The sequence below is a fragment of the Pagrus major genome, chromosome 16 (genome assembly GCF_040436345.1).
Source record: "Pagrus major chromosome 16, Pma_NU_1.0".
Classification (NCBI taxonomy): domain Eukaryota; kingdom Metazoa; phylum Chordata; class Actinopteri; order Spariformes; family Sparidae; genus Pagrus; species Pagrus major.
Genome location: NC_133230.1, coordinates 12632396 through 12650184, shown reverse-complemented (window position 1 = coordinate 12650184; position 17789 = coordinate 12632396). Strand labels below are relative to the sequence as shown.

Here is a 17789-nt window from a genome sequence, read left to right as displayed (position 1 = left end):
GATTATTTTTTTATCTCGTGTCTTTATATTCCTGTCTGACGGGGCTGTGTTCACCGTTCACATGAAAGCTTGAAAGACGAGTCGACACAAAAGAGAGAAAAAAGTGCGAGGGAGTGGAACGGAGAACACATCGAGTGAGAAAAACATCCCAAAGCTAAAAAGGAAGCAACAAAAGAAAGAAACTCCTTGTACAAATCAGACATTTTCATTTCATCGTGCTCTTTTCCCACATACTGTACCTTCCTACAGAAGCCAGAGAAGATGACCTGACTGTACTCGTCTATGTTTCTCAGCTCCTTGGAGACGCGGATGAAGCCGGAGCTGGTCTGCGGGCAGTCTCGCACCTGCAGAAAATGAAAGGCCGGTATTATCACAAGAAGCCGGCTGATGCCACCAGCTACAGTACAGACAGAAAGTATAGAAATGTATCTCGTCGTTAGCCATAAAACTCTGGGTGACCCCTCTCAGCCTCTTTCAAGCCTTTTTATCGCGCTAATTCCATAAGAAGCAGATCAAAGCTTCGGGGCCTCGGGCTGCTGCTACCAGACACGGTGTTTGACGTGCTGTTGGAGAGAGAAGGGAGGCTGATACTGGAGCCAAACTGCCAGATGATGAGAAATACAGTCTGGGGCAGCTGAGAAGGAAAATCCAAAAACTGTGTCGGAGTCTCGCTCCTAATCATCGTCTTTTCCTTTGTGTCACAATTTCATGCGAAGAACTTTTTGGCATTCATTAAATGTGTATTGGGTAAAATGTCGTGAGTTTTGACAATGTTTTAAAGAAATTACTGAATAAACCAGAGCACATGGCCAAAAGTATGTGGACAACCCTGTCTAAACTTTGGTCTGTTTGGACATGTTTTAGATGAGAGGGAATGTTAATTAGGGTCGGGTGCCGTTCACATTTGAACCCCTATTTTTATAGACACTACCTGGAACTCAGTACTGGTACTCGATGGTACCTTTTTTTTCTGTACTTTACTCTCTCTTTAATAACAAAAATGTAATTTCGGTTGTAAAAAAATTAAGTCATCAAATATGACGAGCATTGCATACCTGGACACTAACAAATATCAGTACAGTATTAGTATTGGCCACTAAGAAAGTATAAATAACTGTCAAAAAGAACATTAATAACAATTAGTTGAGGAAAGCAGTACGCCATCGCAGCGACCCTGGTCTTATACAATGATGTTTTCATGTGCCCGTACATTTTTGGAAGTTTGTAGAGGAACACAACAATACCCCTGTCCACAAATCCAGCTCTGTAAAGAAATTGTTTTCAGAGTTCGGTGTGGAAAAACTAGACAGGACCCTGACGTCAACCCAGTCCTGCACCTTTGGGATGAACTCCAACGAGCTCGGCCTTTTCTCCCAACATCAGTGGCTGACCTCACTAATGTCCCGAGCCAGTAGCTCATGAATGTACCAGCGCAAAGTTGATGTGACACAAGAGATAAACATCTGCCACTGCTATAGGGGAATGCGATCTGATTTGCTGATAGGCTGATAGAAGTCAACAAGGTGAATATCAGCCGATAACGACGTTCATCCGATATATTAGTGCATCCCTAGGATAAAATAAAAGATCATCATACGTTCTACACTTAGTAGTATATAGTATTTATCAATCACTGATAATATAGAGTCAGAAAAATGTATCCACCGTTTCACAGCGGCTCCTTTATGGCTGTGTAAGGGGAAGAAATGGATGTAAATGGCTATGAGAGATGAGTAACATGTGTTCGTAGATGTTATTGTATAAACAAGATGTATTTGTGGATGCTGACTGACTCACAAATGTAAAAACGAAAACTGCACATTTGTTTCGTTTGATGTCAACACCCCTGCTTTGATTTCTGAGATGAGTCTGAATTCTGAAGACCAAAGTGAACTTGTTGAATCTTGTGATGTTGTTGAAGGTTTCTGAGAAGACGTGACACACACTAATTGGCCCGACGACCCCTTTTTCCACTTTTTCCTGGCTCGAAAGCGGCGTCTGTCACACACAAGTCACGATTCTGGCCGACTGCATGCCGCATTACACGCACTTATCTATAGGTCTTTGTGGAATTAACAACAATCACGTGAAGCTGGAGCCCTGAAGGAGGCTAACGAGTCACGGGCCGTCTGACAAACTAACGAGGGGAGTGACTCAGGACTCTGCGGCAGTCATGCTCACGCTCCCTGAAGGCGCCTATAAGGCCTGCAGCCACCAAACACCCTCAGATTAACCAGTAAATGAGCCGACTGTGGGATTCATTAAGGAAGTTCTGTGTTCACGAGCACCATCCTCCTTGAGTCATGCTGTTTGCTGTGAGGCACGTCACATGCACCACATACAGCCTATACACTGCCGCTCATTCAAGTCTTGTGTAGTGTGAAAAATTCTGCTGGCTGATGGATTTCCCCGGTTAATTTTTCAAATATAATGAGCATTTTGTTGTGCGGCGTGTCACACCGAGCTATAAATGTAAATAAGGTCATCTTGTGGTGAAGACTGATTAGGAAAGGCTTCCGGAAACAGAAGGTGAAGAGAAAAACAAGGAGAAAACACAGCTTTTGTCGATTTTGCACCAGAATCCATTAGAGTAAAAAGCATCATCATCATCATCAACATCTTTAAATCAAAGTGAATTATATAATATCAGACAGACTTCATGAAAAATGACAACTGTGGTCCCGTAATAACATGTGGTCATATATGGAGGAGATGTTAACCTCCATTCACTGAAGAAGCCTGTGAGATACAATCGAAAGCACCGGATCTGTTTTATATATTTGTTTGTGTACATTTGTTGCGTTTCTTCTCACCTCTGTAACGATATCTGTATTTTCTCAGATTTAGATGAACTAACTAAATAAATTAGAGCTGAAACAAAGTGGAAATACACAGAAAAGGATTCTGCAGTAGTTTCAATAATCGTTATAATCAATCATTTTAGTGGTTCAAGCTTCTTAAATGTGACAATTTGCTGTTTTTCTTAGTCTTTTGTGATTATACAGTGAATAAAAAAGCTGTTTAAGTATATAAACTCGGGCTTTAGGAAATTGCGATGGACATTTTTCACTATAATCTGACATTTTATTGACCGAACTATGAATCAGTTAATCGTCAAAGTAATCAGATATTAAAATAATTACAGTTGCAGCAATAAAATAAATAAATAAATGTAAAGAGGCTAGAAACTAACAGATTTTAACCAGAATTTGTTTTATGTAAAGCCAACATCAAGCGTCATCATGGACTATTTTAATATGATGTATGGTCGATCACAGATGGAAGTCGTGAGTAACCAGACTCCACTTCATGTTTTGTGTTTGTGTTCATGTGTGTTTCTTACGTTTGCCAGGTAGTCCCTCTCCCAGGCTCTGCTGACCCCCCAGTCTTTCCTCTCTCCCAGAGCCGTCAGAGCTGCCACTTTACTCCGAACCTCCAGCATGTCAGACGGAGGGATGTTCTTCACGATTTGCCTCGCCCACCACCTGACAACAAGGGATGAGAACGAGACGGCGTGTCACGTGGGTGGTGGAGTAATACATCAAAGGTGCAACAGAAAACAATACAGTAGGAGGAATAGCTTCAAGATGAGGCCTGTGTGGGATAAAAATAAATTGCAGATCAAAAACACATCCTTGGACTGAATTTTAATTTTTAGTTGAACTTACCAACTGAAAAAGACAAAAAAAAACAACAAAAATCACCTCAAGTGAGTTCAGGCTGCAGAGACAGGCTTTATGCTAAGCTACGCTAACTGGCTGCTGGCTGTAGCTTCTTGTTTACCGTACAAAAATGTCAAACTATTCCTTTAAAGCATTTAGGCATCATTTTATTTCCTCATTTAAAACTGATTTATTCTTATTCTTAACATTGCCGACAGTGTTTATAAAGTAAAATATGTTGTTTTTACTGTGTTTGAGTTTCGTTTTGTGGGATCTGACCTGCGATGCAGCATGACTGTGATGTTGTGAAACTGGGACAAGGCTGCAGGCGGGGTTGGCCAGTCCACACTCTTTCCATAGTCGGCCATGGTTCGCACATTAGCAAACCTCCTCTCCACCTCCCAGAAGTGGGCCTTCACCTTGTAGCGCTTATAGCAGCCCATGATGGCGTAGATGGCCCTCATCCGCCGGCACCTCATGCGAGCTAAAGCCCCACGCCACACCTGTGAGTTTTAGAAAAAAAGAGGGACGTTACAGAAGAGAGAGTCCCAGTGAGCTGAAGAGACAATCTTGTGCTCCAGTTAAAGAGCCAGACCTCTCTGCAGAGTCATCAAAGTAGGTCAGGAGATAGAGAAAAAAGAAGCGTGTTTCATTGAGCAAGTGAGGTAATTGACTTTAATGTAACTGTGCCTCGGATCTCATTAATTATCCCAATTATTGTTACGGGAAATTAGGATTCAAGCTGGCAGATGAATTTCAGTCAAACATATCCAGGAGCCACGTATTCATGAGGCTGAGGCAAACTGCAGTCTCTCGTTTGAAACCCACAGGCCTGCATGTGAAACTGGAGATGATAACGTTGCGGGTGATTAGCTGTAATCACATGATACAAGATGCCCGTGACATTTAATTAAGACTCTGAGTTAATTAATTGGACTGTTTGGATCCATACACGCTCATCAAAAGACAATCACGAGTTTAAAAACAGCCATAGAGATCTCTTTTTAGATTTCAAGTTAATGGCTAACCTTCTGCAGGAAGAGCACCAGGATGGGGATGAGGGCGGCTCTCTCCTGCTCCAGAGTGAAGAGAGATCGCGGCGTTCGGACAAACAGCTTGGTGTGTCCGTACGCCACATCGTCCTGGAAGCCATGCTGGGTGACGATGGTCTCCACGGCCTCTCTGTCCGAGGCCATCAGGTGCTGCGGCCAGGTGTACTCACAAGTCATTTTATACCTGCACAATGTTCAGGAGGAGAAAGAGGGAATCAATCATTCTGTCCTCTCTGTCTTTTTAAGTTTGAAGATTGCCAAAGGAGGAGTCGAAACACTGAAGAAGTCTCGCTGCACAGAGCATCTTGTTCATCTTACCGCTGCAGGAAGCGATCGTACGGCTGCCTGTAGGCAAAGCCCGCCCTGCGCACCATCACATTCTCCATCAGGCCGAGGTAGGCCACCTGGTGCTGGCAGCGCGAGTCGTCGAACAACACCGGAGACTTCATCTCGTTGGGCTTTATGCATCGCACGTAGTAAGGCTCCTGAGAGGCAAAACAAAAGAGAAGCAGGTTACTCCTCAGCTGACTTTGTCACAGTGCTGTTTATCTGTAGGACTGACAGAGAGATCATCTTTGAAAATGTCTGTTTTCATCTAGTGTAAACATTTTACTGGACTTCCCAGCAGGGATCGATGAATAATCACATCATTGCTTCACTGTAACTGTACTATACATTAATATTGCAAGTAATGATGCAATGAAACACTTCAGGATCAATCAAAGTTCGGCGGCAAACACTGAGACAGTGTTGCATACTTCCAGCACTTGGACTGATTCAGTGTTTGCATGATTGAGGCGATATTTTTTCATAACATTTTTTTGTTTTATCACCTGCACAAACTTGTACTTGTCTTTGATTTTCTATCATTGTTGTCTCTACTGCTGTGTTCATCACTGTGCAAGTAAATAAACTACACTCAGCTTGTCAAGTATGACACAGCCACAAGTTCACTGACCTTAATCAGACTTGCAGAATATTTCAACAGACGCTACAGTGAGCAGCTGAGCCTCATGCACATCCAGCACATCTACTTATTAACAGCACATTTAACTGCATGGTGCATCTTTGAAGGCAATCTTGGAAGCCTGCACCTTGACAGGGATCTCTGAGGGACATGATGTCCTGTCACAGAACAGAGGCTGCTGTGTTTCCACCGTCTCTCTTTCTCCGTTCAAGAAAAATGAACAAGGTGGAACGAAGTTAGCACTTTGTGAGCTCTCCTTGACACTGCCGTCCATCATATAAATGATTCATGCGCATTCGTGCCCCCAATTTCAACTTCAGCAGAGATTTAAGAAAGGAGTCAGTTGATGGGAGTCAGGAGCAAACGAGGTGGGCAGACTGGGCACAGGTGCTTCTGAACAGCAGTTGAAGAAAACATCCGCTCTTTCAACGTGACCTGAAGGAGATGCCAGGGGAGTTCCTTTCATTTTACCTCAGACACACCGAGACGAGATGCTACCACAGTCCGACAGGAGGCCATCCCAAAATAACAGCAGGAAATGTCAGACTTCAGTCTGTGAGACGAGGCCAGGAGAGGTGAGCACACATTTTTCGGTCCACCACCACCTCCCCCTCCCCACCCTTCAGACTCCACAGGCAGTCAGACAGGATGAGGACAAGTGACCTACAAAAACTCCCTGACACCTAAAAGAGCACATTGCTATGTATACATGTTGGACGGCTTCTCGCTCCACGTTTTGTCATGCATGATGACGAACCGTCCTCCTGAAAGAGACACCGCACCGACACAGTGGCTGCCTCAGAATAGCCTGTGACTCATACGAGCTTTACAAGCACCAGAACAGCTCAAACTGGTACACAGCATCCTCCTGATGATGCGTAAACTGGGGGAACATCCATGTTGGCACCAAATACAAAGATGAGAATATGTTCATATAATCAAGCCTCCAGTTACTTTGATTTGACGTCAACTCCGCCCTACAAACACAGCACCTATATTTACTCAAAAGTGAGCTCTGACTACATTTTTGACATCTTTCTTACCATTTAAAAACATTTTGTCAGAAAAAAATCTTTGAAACCTTTCCTCTCAACTTAACAGTGTCTATATTAACTGTGCTCTGCCTTTGTAGAGCACTGGCTTTACTTTACATTTGCCAGAATTAGCTATCCTTTAATTGGTCTAAAAACTATGCCACCCACACCTTCCCACAGGGGTTAAAGGAAAGGGAACAGGAAGTCAATCTTAAGCTGAAACCACTGACCTTGCAGGCCAGTTTATCCACTAAGGCCACAATGGAGTTCTTGAAGAGGGTGGCTGCGGTCAGAGGTCGCTTGGTGACCTCTGTGATGCTCAGATGACCATCTGGCCACATCTCCTTCAGGACTGGGTCGGCACTGCGATAGAGAGAGAGGAGCAAGAAAAGAGGGCAAAGAGTGAAGACAGGGTGTCATTAACTAGGCTAGCAGAGGACTGATGTGCAAACAGGGTGAAGAGGAAACTCATTTATACACTTAACCCAGTTACTGAACTGTCAAGAGCATCATGATGTGGCAAAGACTGCCAGAGGAGACCGTGTTTGATACCTGTTGTACATGAGACGCTTGAAATCTTGAAAGAGCATGTCCTTGTTTTTGTCCAGAAACCCGTCCACAGAATATCTGCAATAGACACAGAGGAAGGAAGTGAGAGGAGTCATCAGGAGTAGCTGACCAGAAGTAGAGAAGGAGGGAGGCTCCACTGAGGAGCACCAGGAGTCAAACTGAGTGTCAGAAAAAGAGTCAACAGCTTGAAATTACAAGCCTGACAGAAATTAACACAGTTCGAACCGTCACTAAAGGGGTCACTATCATCGCCCGTTCACAGATTCCAGTCTCTGCTCCGAGCGATTCGCAGTCCTCAGGCCAGAGGATTAGAACAACAGTCACGCCGCTTAGACGATTTACAAATTAGGAACATGGTCAGATTCCCCCCACGGCTCACGTTTTGGACTTTTTTTTTTTAAACTGAACTGTCTACAAACTAATCTGTCTGCCCTTTTTTCCAAACTGGGTTTTTTGGTGAGGCATCAGTGGGAGGTCACGGGCGCACTGTAAGGCACAGTTACATAAGCCGTCCGGCTCCGGGGTAAGAGCTCTGCTGTAGTGTAAGCGTTGCCTCAAATAAACTTCCACCTCCCAACTGTCTCACTCACACTGTAACAATAACAGGCACATCCACACTGTGCAAAATCTGACTTTGTACTGACGTCTTATCAACTAAATCTACTTCAAATGCCAAAAGTACTCATCGGAAATATAGCTCCTGTGAGTGCCATATTGTTGTATATTATATAATTGATCCAGATATGTGTGTTCTGCGTTATACTGTTTACTGAGCCGGTTGAGGTACTGTAGATACAGTCAGGCGGTTTAATCCAGTTGTTCCCTGAGTGAAGATCGATTGAGCGGTCCTGAGATGACAGTGGTTCTCAAATGTTTTCACGTCAAGGACCCTTAGACTGAAAATAAGACCACGGATAGCCTTTTGATTTCCCACGGGCCTCCAATCTGATAAAACAGTCTGAGACTCGGTCTTTTGGGCCAATGCAGATATTAGGGAGCAAAAAGTTCCAATATCAGTCAATATACACACATTTTTTGCAGTGATCTCCCTGGTGTGGTTGTCAAAAAACTTTTGATAAAGATATATAACGGACGCAGGATATTTTACAGTTTAACAATAAATACGTGTACAGAAACAGTAAATCTACGTGCCATTTATAACAGCATATTTTGCAATATTATATCATACCTAATGTCGGCCCAAGAATAGTTGTGACCCACTGAATTGATGGAAGAGGAAATTTACTTCGACACAACTTGGGCTTTTGTTGGGACTTTAATCTTTTGGGTTTTTTTTGTTTTTTTGTGTGAAATATTATAGATTTTACTTTTTGGGGGGCTAAAACACCTATATAAAGGGGCACTCTGTAGTTTTGGAGAAGAAATATAAACTCAGAATTTTAATATTTACAGTATTAATGAGGTAATAATACAAACTCAGAAATATTTATTTTTTCCATCACTGAATAAACAAGCTGTTCTCAGGGGAAAATAAGGTCCCAGAACACTGTTTGAAGCTAGAAAGGTGGCAGGGTCCGCCACATATAAACAAAGTGAAACAGTATAAAATTGTGTTGTCCTTTAAGGTCAGTTTGTTTATTCAGTTTATTCAGTCATGAAAACAAAGAGAGTTTGTTTATTTGGTTTGTTTCAGCATAAAAAAGATGTTTCTCTTTTTGCAGTGGAGTTAAAGTTTATAATAACATACAATTAAAATACTCAAGAAAGTATAGTACAAGTATCTCAAAACTGTACTTGAGTAAATGCACGTTTATTTTCCTCACACTCTCTCCCACATATTCTCTCTGCATCCATCCCTCTCTAACAAGCACACACACACACACACACAGACACACACACACACAAACAACGCCACAAACACACAGCATGTCACATGTCATCTGTGTGGCCCTGTTTGTGACTGTGTCCTAGACTGTCACATCTGGAGGCAAAGAAGCAGAGCCTGGCTATGACAGATGTGTCCCCTTGGCTCATGGGCGCCGAGAACCACCTGACCTGATCCCAGGGAGCTCGCCGGAGAGAGACAGAGTGTGAAAGGAGAAGAGAGAGCAGTCAGAACACGCAATAACAAGCCACAACAGTCATTTACAAGGACAGGACAGGACAGGATGGTGCTGGGACGGGACAGACAGGAGAGGACGTGCAGAGATAAAGGCTCTCCAGAGGCACAAGGATGATTTAGAGGACAGCATATTTAAGTATGAAGGTCAAGGAGATGACGTTGTTGTACAAGGTTAGAGGGAGCACACACTGAGAGAGCCAGGTGACAAAGACGTGAGGTTTCTTGCAGGATAAAGTTGTGCAGTAAGGGATTATGATATATATCTTATGGCTGCTCAAAGTGCTGCATGTGCAGGCTGAAGTACTACAGGGAATTAAAATGTGGATGGCAAAGCGAGCCAGGTGAGAGTTGCAGCACGAAGGATGTGAAAAAAAAGGAGGAAACAGGATGAGGAGGAGGGAGCAAAGTAGGTCAAAGCTTGTGATAGTGGTGGTTGAGTGAAAGTGGAGGGGGGGGGCAGCCAGTGACAAGGGTATATTTAGCCAGTATAAGGATAGACTCAGATGGGGCAGGATGTGACAGGCGATGATGATGGGGGGCCAGCGCCACCAGGAAGCAGTAGACGAGGGGTGACAGCTCAGCTGGAGCAGCTCTGATGTGGCCCTGAGACAAGGGAGGCAGGCTGACGGGGACATGCAGGGACAGGGACAGCCATCTGTCATTACCCACTGCAGGTCTGTCACACATGCTCTTATTCAGCCCCGTCATGTTAACGCTGGCAGCGGCGGAGGGTAACTACATGCATTTACTCAAGCACTGCACTGACAGTCCCTGGAAACATACAAGATATACACATTTCTATATGACACGGTCACTAAACCAACTTTAAAGGGATGCACGACCATTTTGTGGTGCAATTCTCTGACATTCTGTCAGCGGCAAGTTTGAAAGAGTAAACAGATATTAAAAGGTAACCACCTGCGTATAATTTTCCAATCAGGACTCTTACTTGTAATGGAGTATTTTATCAAAGTGGTACTTTAACTGGAGAGCCTAAATCCTTCCTCTACCACTGAGCGTTGCCAAGAGGAGGGCGGTTATGGAGAGAAAACACAGTCTGATTGTCTGTGAGAGCTATGTTGAGCTCCAGAGATGGATGAAATTGCTGTGTGTTTCCCCGTGTGTTCGACATCGTGTTAGCCTGGATTTCCCAGAGTCAAAAACCTCAATAAACCCTACTCCACTTCTCCTTGATTACTGCTGCTGCCACATCTCACAGAGCCAAAATTGTCTCATCAGCTGGATGCATCCCCCCCCACGCCCTCCTCCTCCTCCTCCTCCTCCTCCTCCTCCTGTCGTGTTCCCTTGACATATTAATGTCCTTTGCCTCTCTTGATTGAGAGCAGTACACGTGAGCGGAGGGGATCTTCTGGAACCAAAGCCATGACGGGTGACTGCTGGCCAGGGGCCTCATCTGGCCGCTGTGACGTGGCTGTTAAATCCAGGCAACACATTAAGGAAGTGGAGCAGCGACGGAGAAGGAAACAAACTGATCTCAGTCGTTGAATCATAAACCAAAAGCCCACTGATATAAACACAAATTATTGTACTTTCAGAATAGAGATAAAAAGCCCTAATGTGCATGTATCTGTTTTACAGTGTTTACATTTGATTTATAAGAAAATTAATCCCACAAATTCTGTTCCTCTCATCTCTCAGAACACACAGCGAGGGCTGTTTTTGTCTGTCCAAACCCGAAGTGTTTTGTTTTTCACGTCCGAAGCAGTTATTGTCAGCTGAATAAGTGTCAACGACTAATCTTTCAATTTATTCCTTATCTCAAGTGAGGTGAACAGTGTGCAGGAGCTTCTCCTACGCATCTGTCAATGAGTTTATTCCATTTGTATGTAAGATATCTAGATGATGTAAAATTTGTGACTCTTGTTGGTACTGCAACCAAAAGGATTCGACACGAGCCATCGAGAGAGTGAAGAAGGAGAACACAGTATGAGCCGTAAAAAATGTAGCGAATCACAGCTGCGTTGAGCCACGTTTTGAACATTTGTGGCCACTGATTCTGTGAAACATTTCGTTTTCACGAGGCAACAACTGTGAAGTCAACACAGATAAAAGTGTTTCCTCTCCCGGCCTCTACAATAACACGTGTGTTGTACACGGTTGTCTGGCTGTGTTGGTGAATGCGCTTTATGTCTGCATGTGAGGAGCTTCTTCATGTGTTTTCTCATGAATTAAATGTACTGTACATGTTTAGCTTACAGTTCACATGAATGCATGTGTTGTTGACACATGTGGCGACATTCAGCGTCTAGTTTTCTAGTTTAAAATTGTTTATGTCCTGTAAATTATTTGGTCAAAATTCTGTATTCGATATTTGCAACCATTTGGGAATATATTATGAGATGCAAGATCATAATTCTGGTTATAAGCCTACAGATCAAGCTTTTATACATCATACATCATATATTACTACTGATGTGGTGAATAATAACCACAATTTAGAATAAGCTCTGATCAGTAAAGCTGTCACTCTGAGCTGAAATGCCTTTTAATAGGATTACTGCATGTGGCTTACACTTATGAACTCTGCACAACATCAGGTCACTTTTTCAGCCACAGTCTGGCCGAACCGGATGACCCCGACAAAGTGTGCATATGTACGAGCGAACTCACGTGACGTCTCCAGCGTAGTGGCGAATACGGAAGTGTTTCTGGAAGTCCATGGTTTTGTCCGTGGGGCTGAGCTGGAAATGAGGGGGAGACACTGTGAGTGAGGAGCCAAACGTGAAAAAATAAACTGTTTTCTCATTAAATCTGTGTTGCAAACTTTCAGTGTTCAGGAGTCAGTTTTAAGAGGAGAGGATGGTGGCTGTGTCTGGAGTCTCTTATGATGTCTGATAGACCTCTAAAGGCAAAAAACTGGAGAAACTCTGCCCTCTACTGACTGCAAGGCAGAACTGTGCCTGCATTATGGTCAGTTTTTAAGGTTACACTCAATTATAGAGGGACCTTTTGTTCTAGCTCGGTAATTTTAAGTCAGAAATATAACCGAAACCTAAAAAATGCCTTTTACTTCCCAGTTAGAATTTATTATCTGATTGAGTAACTGAATTGATGAACTCATTGAACATTACGCATGAACCATTTCTGAGGAAATTGCTTCACCAGAGGGCATAAGCAAACACCTACACTGGTTTTCTGTTTGTGTGTTTCTTTTGTTCAACCTACAATGAAAAGTGTAAAACATCTCCTCCTTGAGATTTTAAGCAACTCATGAATTGCTTAAAATCATTCACTTTGGCATTTCTATCCTACAAAATGTTTGCAACTCCAGTCTGGGCTGAGAGTAAAATTTTGTGGCGTCCGACGAGGCCAACAACAAATAACCACTTCCTACCAGCTAAGTGAAGCTACGACCACATTTTCAGAGATCCTGTTTTAAATGTTAATACCTTTGCCAGTTTCATGTTGAGCAACACCCTTTTGATGTGAGAGTCTCCAATTTACAGATGTTGGTGAGTCATGAGAAAGACATAGGAGGCCCGACAGAAGATGCTACTTTCTGCTCTCACCTTGCGGGAGGTGTAGTGGGGGTGCTGGGCCAGTTTGGTGTCCATGCTGTCCAGGCAGACCGTGTCGGTGACGTTACCGACAGTGAGGCAAGCTTCGTCCAAAATGGAGAGAATGCCTTTGTGTGGCTGCTCCACGAGGTCCACGATGATCTGGTTGTTGAAGTAATCAATCTGGGAATAAACAGTAGGATTGTTAAGCAAGATGATGATGTAGTTTGTGCTTCTGTGTGTCTTGTTTTGCTTCTTCAGTTACAAACTTGCATTTGTGTCACAAATCTATTCCAGATATCTTACAAATTAGTTTTCCGAGGCAATTTTTGAGAGAAATTGAGAGAAAATATTGTTCATAAATTGCATTTATTCATATAATAGCCTGATCTACAAGTGTGTTCGGGAACTACAACTGTTTGAATAATGTGAGGGAAGACTTGTGATCATGGTTAGACAATTAAAACATCCCTTCATCACCCTTACCTCCACAATTCAACTCACTAGGGATGCACAATATGGATTTTTTTCAGCTTTTCACCAATAATTATCTGCTTTTCATGGCCGATACCGAAAAGACAACAGATAATTTCACATTTTTGCATTTTAAAGAGAAGTTAAAACCTGTAGTTTATGCAATCTTCTTCTTCGTTTATTGACGGATCACAAACCAACTGACTGTATCTAAAAATTCAGATGCTGCGCTTAAAATGTTGGCCTTATTCTATCAGCTCTATCTATCAGCTATATTCTGATTCCTGAGTCTAAATGTGTGTGTTTTTCCTGTGTGACACAACACCTCTTGCGTAATGTACGGTGTGTCACTGTTTGTGTGTGTGTCTCACATGTTGCCAGGTGATGCCTTCTCTCTGGTACTCTCCCTGTTCCTGTCTGAGGATCAGCTCGATGAAGAGCTGCTGCAGCTTCTCGTTGCAGTAGTTGATGCAGAACTGTTCAAAACTGGCCGACAATAGAGGAACAAAAACACTTGAGCAACGTCGTAAACAATGACTCATTTCTTTCCATTTACATCAAGAAATACAGCGGAGTCACAACGCAAAGACGCCGACCTGTTGTTGTCAAAGATCTCAAAGCCGTAGATATCCAACACGCCAATGACCGTGTTTTTCCCGTGAAGCATCGGGTTGTAGTCTTTCACTTCAATGACGCTGTTGATGCGGGCTACGATCCAGCCGAAGAGTCTTTCATATAGAGCCTACAGCGGGCAAATAAGTGGAGATACAAGAATTAGTCAAATTTATTATGATAATCTGTTAGTAGTTTCAGTCATCTGTCAAGCAAACATGTCAAACATTTGCTGGTTCCAGCTTCTAAAGTGTGAGGATTTGCTGCTTTTCTTTGATAACTTTGACAGTAAATGGAGAGTTCTGGGGTTTTGGACTGTCGGTTGGACCAAAGAAGCAATTTGAAGACGTCACTTTAGGCTCTGGGGAATTGTGATGATCATTTTTGGACATACAGTATAAGAGACTAAACAATTAGTCGAAGAAAGAGTCTACAGATTAATGGAGAATGAAAAAAAACATTAGTTGCAGCCCTAGAAACTGTGAAAATTAGATAAAAGAAAAGCATGTTACAGTGATGATGTTTCTAATCCTAAGCAATTCATCATCCTCACAATCTATTTTGTCAGAAGAAAGTGGGTTGTAACTGCACCTTGGCGAAAGCGTCTCGACCGAAGCAGGCGTCCTGCTCCGAGTGGCCCTTCTCGATGACCTCGCCACCCCCGGTGGCCACGGTGCGGTACAGCAGGCTCTTACTGACGCTCTCTGGATCTGTGGCCGTCAACTCAGAGATGTGGTTGACGGCTTCAAGTCCCACGATCTGAACGTTCTCACCGTCACACTCAAACTGCATGTTACCCTGAAAAATAAGACCATTTACACAGTTCAGAGAAGGATCCCGTCTCTAAGATATACACCAGTGATGAGGGTGAGAATATATTCCTATCATTTAAATACAACAATGTTTGCATCAACTTTTCCTGTATTTAAAAATACATGCTTTAAACTTACCAACAGAAGAATGGTGGCCAGGATATGGTAAATTGAGTTGATCTCCTCTTTTGAGAAGCCAATCACTCCCAGGGCACTCATCACTGCTTTATGGCTGGTTCGATCATTGTTGGTGGTCTTCAGAAAAAAAAACAAGGATTTTGCATTAAAAAAGGTTTGCCAATTGGTCAGTACAAAAGAACATGAGGTGAAGTTCTTCCTTATGTTTCTCAAATGCAAAGAAGTTACCAAAGAAAGGTAAAAAATAGCTCATTTTGTCTTAACGCTTCAACACAAATGATAAAAAGTGAAGAGCTCACAGCGGTTGCAGCGCCCTCTTTGGTATACGTGTAAACAGCAGGATCATTCTGTAGATGAAATGTCTCCAGCATCTCATTTGAGCCTCCACGCAGCAACTGTAAACACACAGCAAATACACAAGTTCAGATCCAATATCATTATATCATCATATCATATATCACATATCACGTAGGAACCACTGGAGTGAAGCTGACCTGGTAAAATGAGTGGAAGTTCCTCTCCCCGTCCTGCTGGTGGACCACCCTGGACTTGAACAGGAAAACAGATTATGGTAGTGAACCAAGCATCTGCTACAGTGAAGATTCAAGCTTAGAAAAATGTGTATATAACGTCTTTTCAAATCAATTTGGGATCTCAGGGTTTCCAAAGACTTGGATTACCACGGACGAGTTGTATGAAGCCATTTTATGTTGGTGAACGCTGTTAGCATCGACAGTAGTAAACCTGGAAGCAGGATGACAAACAGCATCCAGGGGCAACAAAAGACAAATAACAGAACTATAAAGAGGTCAAAGTAAGTTTTCTAGTCCAAAAGAAAAAGACAAAGTAACACTGAACTGAAGTGCTACACGTCATGTGGCTGTGCCGGAGACAAACCGTCACTTTCATTTGTCAAAGACAGATTTTTACCTGGATGGTTGTCCCTGGCAGGTGTGAGATTTATCAGATTTGCACTCAAAATGTCTAAAAGTTGCACCGTGCGGTCAAGATGGACCACCTAGTGTCTGTAGAAATAAGAAAAATCCATGCCTACATGTCAAAATCACTACACGCTGGTTCACCAACATTGTTTGAGTATAATAATTTGTTTTTTCCTCCAAGACAAACACACGAACCAAACTGATTACCAAGTGTGAGACTCCAGCAGCAGCACCACATTCGCTGCTGATGAGAAACATGACGGCTGAGAAGCAGCACGGTTAATTTCTGCCCTCTGAAAATGAATCACGGCACCATCATTCACACCGGCTCTGAGTGCCAGACGGTTGTTTAACGGAGCGGATAAATACAGCAGCATCAAGTAGCCCCAGGTGAGCCATTCATTAACGCGCAGCGGCTCCGCACCGGCTTCACAGTCACATCTATTCATGGATGTTCCCTCACACCTCTTTGTCATCACCTCATGAAACATTCATGTTCAGGAGAAGAGATGTAATTTAAAATCTAAATGAGCAGAACTTTTCTGTACTTTCCTGTAGAGTCGAGGTCATTGTGACTCAATAGAGCGTATAACTCCTTTGTGTTTTGTGTCTGCAGTCGAAGCCGCTCCATCATCCTGCCCACCCCCCTCCTCACCTTCTCCAGCAGGTAGTTGTTGATGTGTCCTCCGGTGGGATCGCCGTTGAAGTTGAAGTTGATGTCCATGTATTTGCCGAAGCGGCTGGAGTTGTCGTTGCGATTCGTCTTGGCGTTCCCAAAGGCCTCCAGCACGCAGTTGGATTTGAGCAGCACATTCTTCACACTTGATTTATCGCATCATGGTGACCATCAATAGAAACGTCAGAGAGGGAAAAAGCCATCAGGGACGTGGGAATAGAGTCAGACGAGAGGAGGACGGCGAGATGATTCATGGTAACATCACATTCTCATGAATCAGTTATTTATTCGTCAAACCCAAGTGGATTTACATTTGCAGTGTCCTCTATTAACATGGAGCACGACTCACCTCTCGACCTCCGCCCTCTGGCTTGGGTTTGTGATGGCTGCAATGTACTGCATGATGTATTTACTGGCTTCGGTTTTTCCTGCCCCACTTTCACCTGAAACACAAAACAGAGAATTCACAACACTGATGACGGATCAGGACAGATGGATATTATTCCTTTTTATTTACTTGCATGAATAATGTGAACATCTATGGGTACCTGAAAGTTATTAAGATATGACGAATGTATCTGTAATCTAACTACATCTTTGTTCTGTAACTTTACTGGAATACAGTTACTTTTTGTTGTATCCTGATTACTTTACCCTGTTTCATGTATTCCCTTACTCCCCAAGCCTGGCAGTTTCTTGAACATATTAACAATATATCCAGCATTATACTGAGAAACATTGTTCACTCACAGAAAACACAGCATGCAAATTAGATAATGACTCAAGTGAGTGAGTGACTCTACAAAGTATGAGAAAAATGCATTTTCCACACTGTACTGTAACGTTAGCAGCAGTGTTTAAATCTTAACAGTGGTCCAATATTTAATAAAAGCCTAATAACGTTAATGGTCGAATTAGCCGCTTGCTAACTCCAGTAAAGTGACAAAAATGGATGTAAACAAATGTCTAAAATGGCTAAATATTCAAAGAGGAACCTCAACATTCACACAGTGAGCTGTACGTCCATCACAGATTAACGTTAATCAGTTCAGACGAATAAAATGGCGACTGTGGATCTTAAAATGGTACGTTAAAGAGCAAAATATGTCGACAGCCAGCGAGCTAGCTTATTTGGTAAAGTACAAAACTTCCATGTCTCCCAGAAGATGTCTCCACTTCAGACACTTCAGTTCAAGAATGGCCGGTGTCTGTTAACCTCAGCTAACGCTAACTTTGAGATTAGCTTAATG

General features: G+C 42.9%; 1 protein-coding gene across 2 annotated transcripts in view; it reads right to left on the bottom strand.

The window, feature by feature from the left end:
• The window catches only part of myo1g (myosin IG), a 44968-nt gene that overhangs the window by 18510 nt on the left and 8669 nt on the right, over window positions 1–17789 (bottom strand). Inside the window, exons 4-20 of one of the 2 annotated variants that reach the window (XM_073483540.1) lie at window positions 16889–16982; window positions 16519–16684; window positions 15417–15470; window positions 15222–15317; window positions 14923–15039; window positions 14564–14770; window positions 13957–14102; window positions 13732–13846; window positions 12899–13069; window positions 12000–12070; window positions 7268–7342; window positions 6946–7078; window positions 5033–5199; window positions 4691–4898; window positions 3942–4165; window positions 3344–3485; window positions 240–344 (exon numbers count right to left, since the gene is read on the bottom strand). In XM_073483540.1, the coding sequence (XP_073339641.1) occupies window positions 240–344; window positions 3344–3485; window positions 3942–4165; window positions 4691–4898; window positions 5033–5199; window positions 6946–7078; window positions 7268–7342; window positions 12000–12070; window positions 12899–13069; window positions 13732–13846; window positions 13957–14102; window positions 14564–14770; window positions 14923–15039; window positions 15222–15317; window positions 15417–15470; window positions 16519–16684; window positions 16889–16982 (2291 nt within the window). Of the gene's footprint in view, window positions 1–239; window positions 345–3343; window positions 3486–3941; window positions 4166–4690; window positions 4899–5032; window positions 5200–6945; window positions 7079–7267; window positions 7343–11999; window positions 12071–12898; window positions 13070–13731; window positions 13847–13956; window positions 14103–14563; window positions 14771–14922; window positions 15040–15221; window positions 15318–15416; window positions 15471–16518; window positions 16685–16888; window positions 16983–17789 lie in introns of those variants that run through there. The other variant, XM_073483541.1, reaches the window with a different exon arrangement.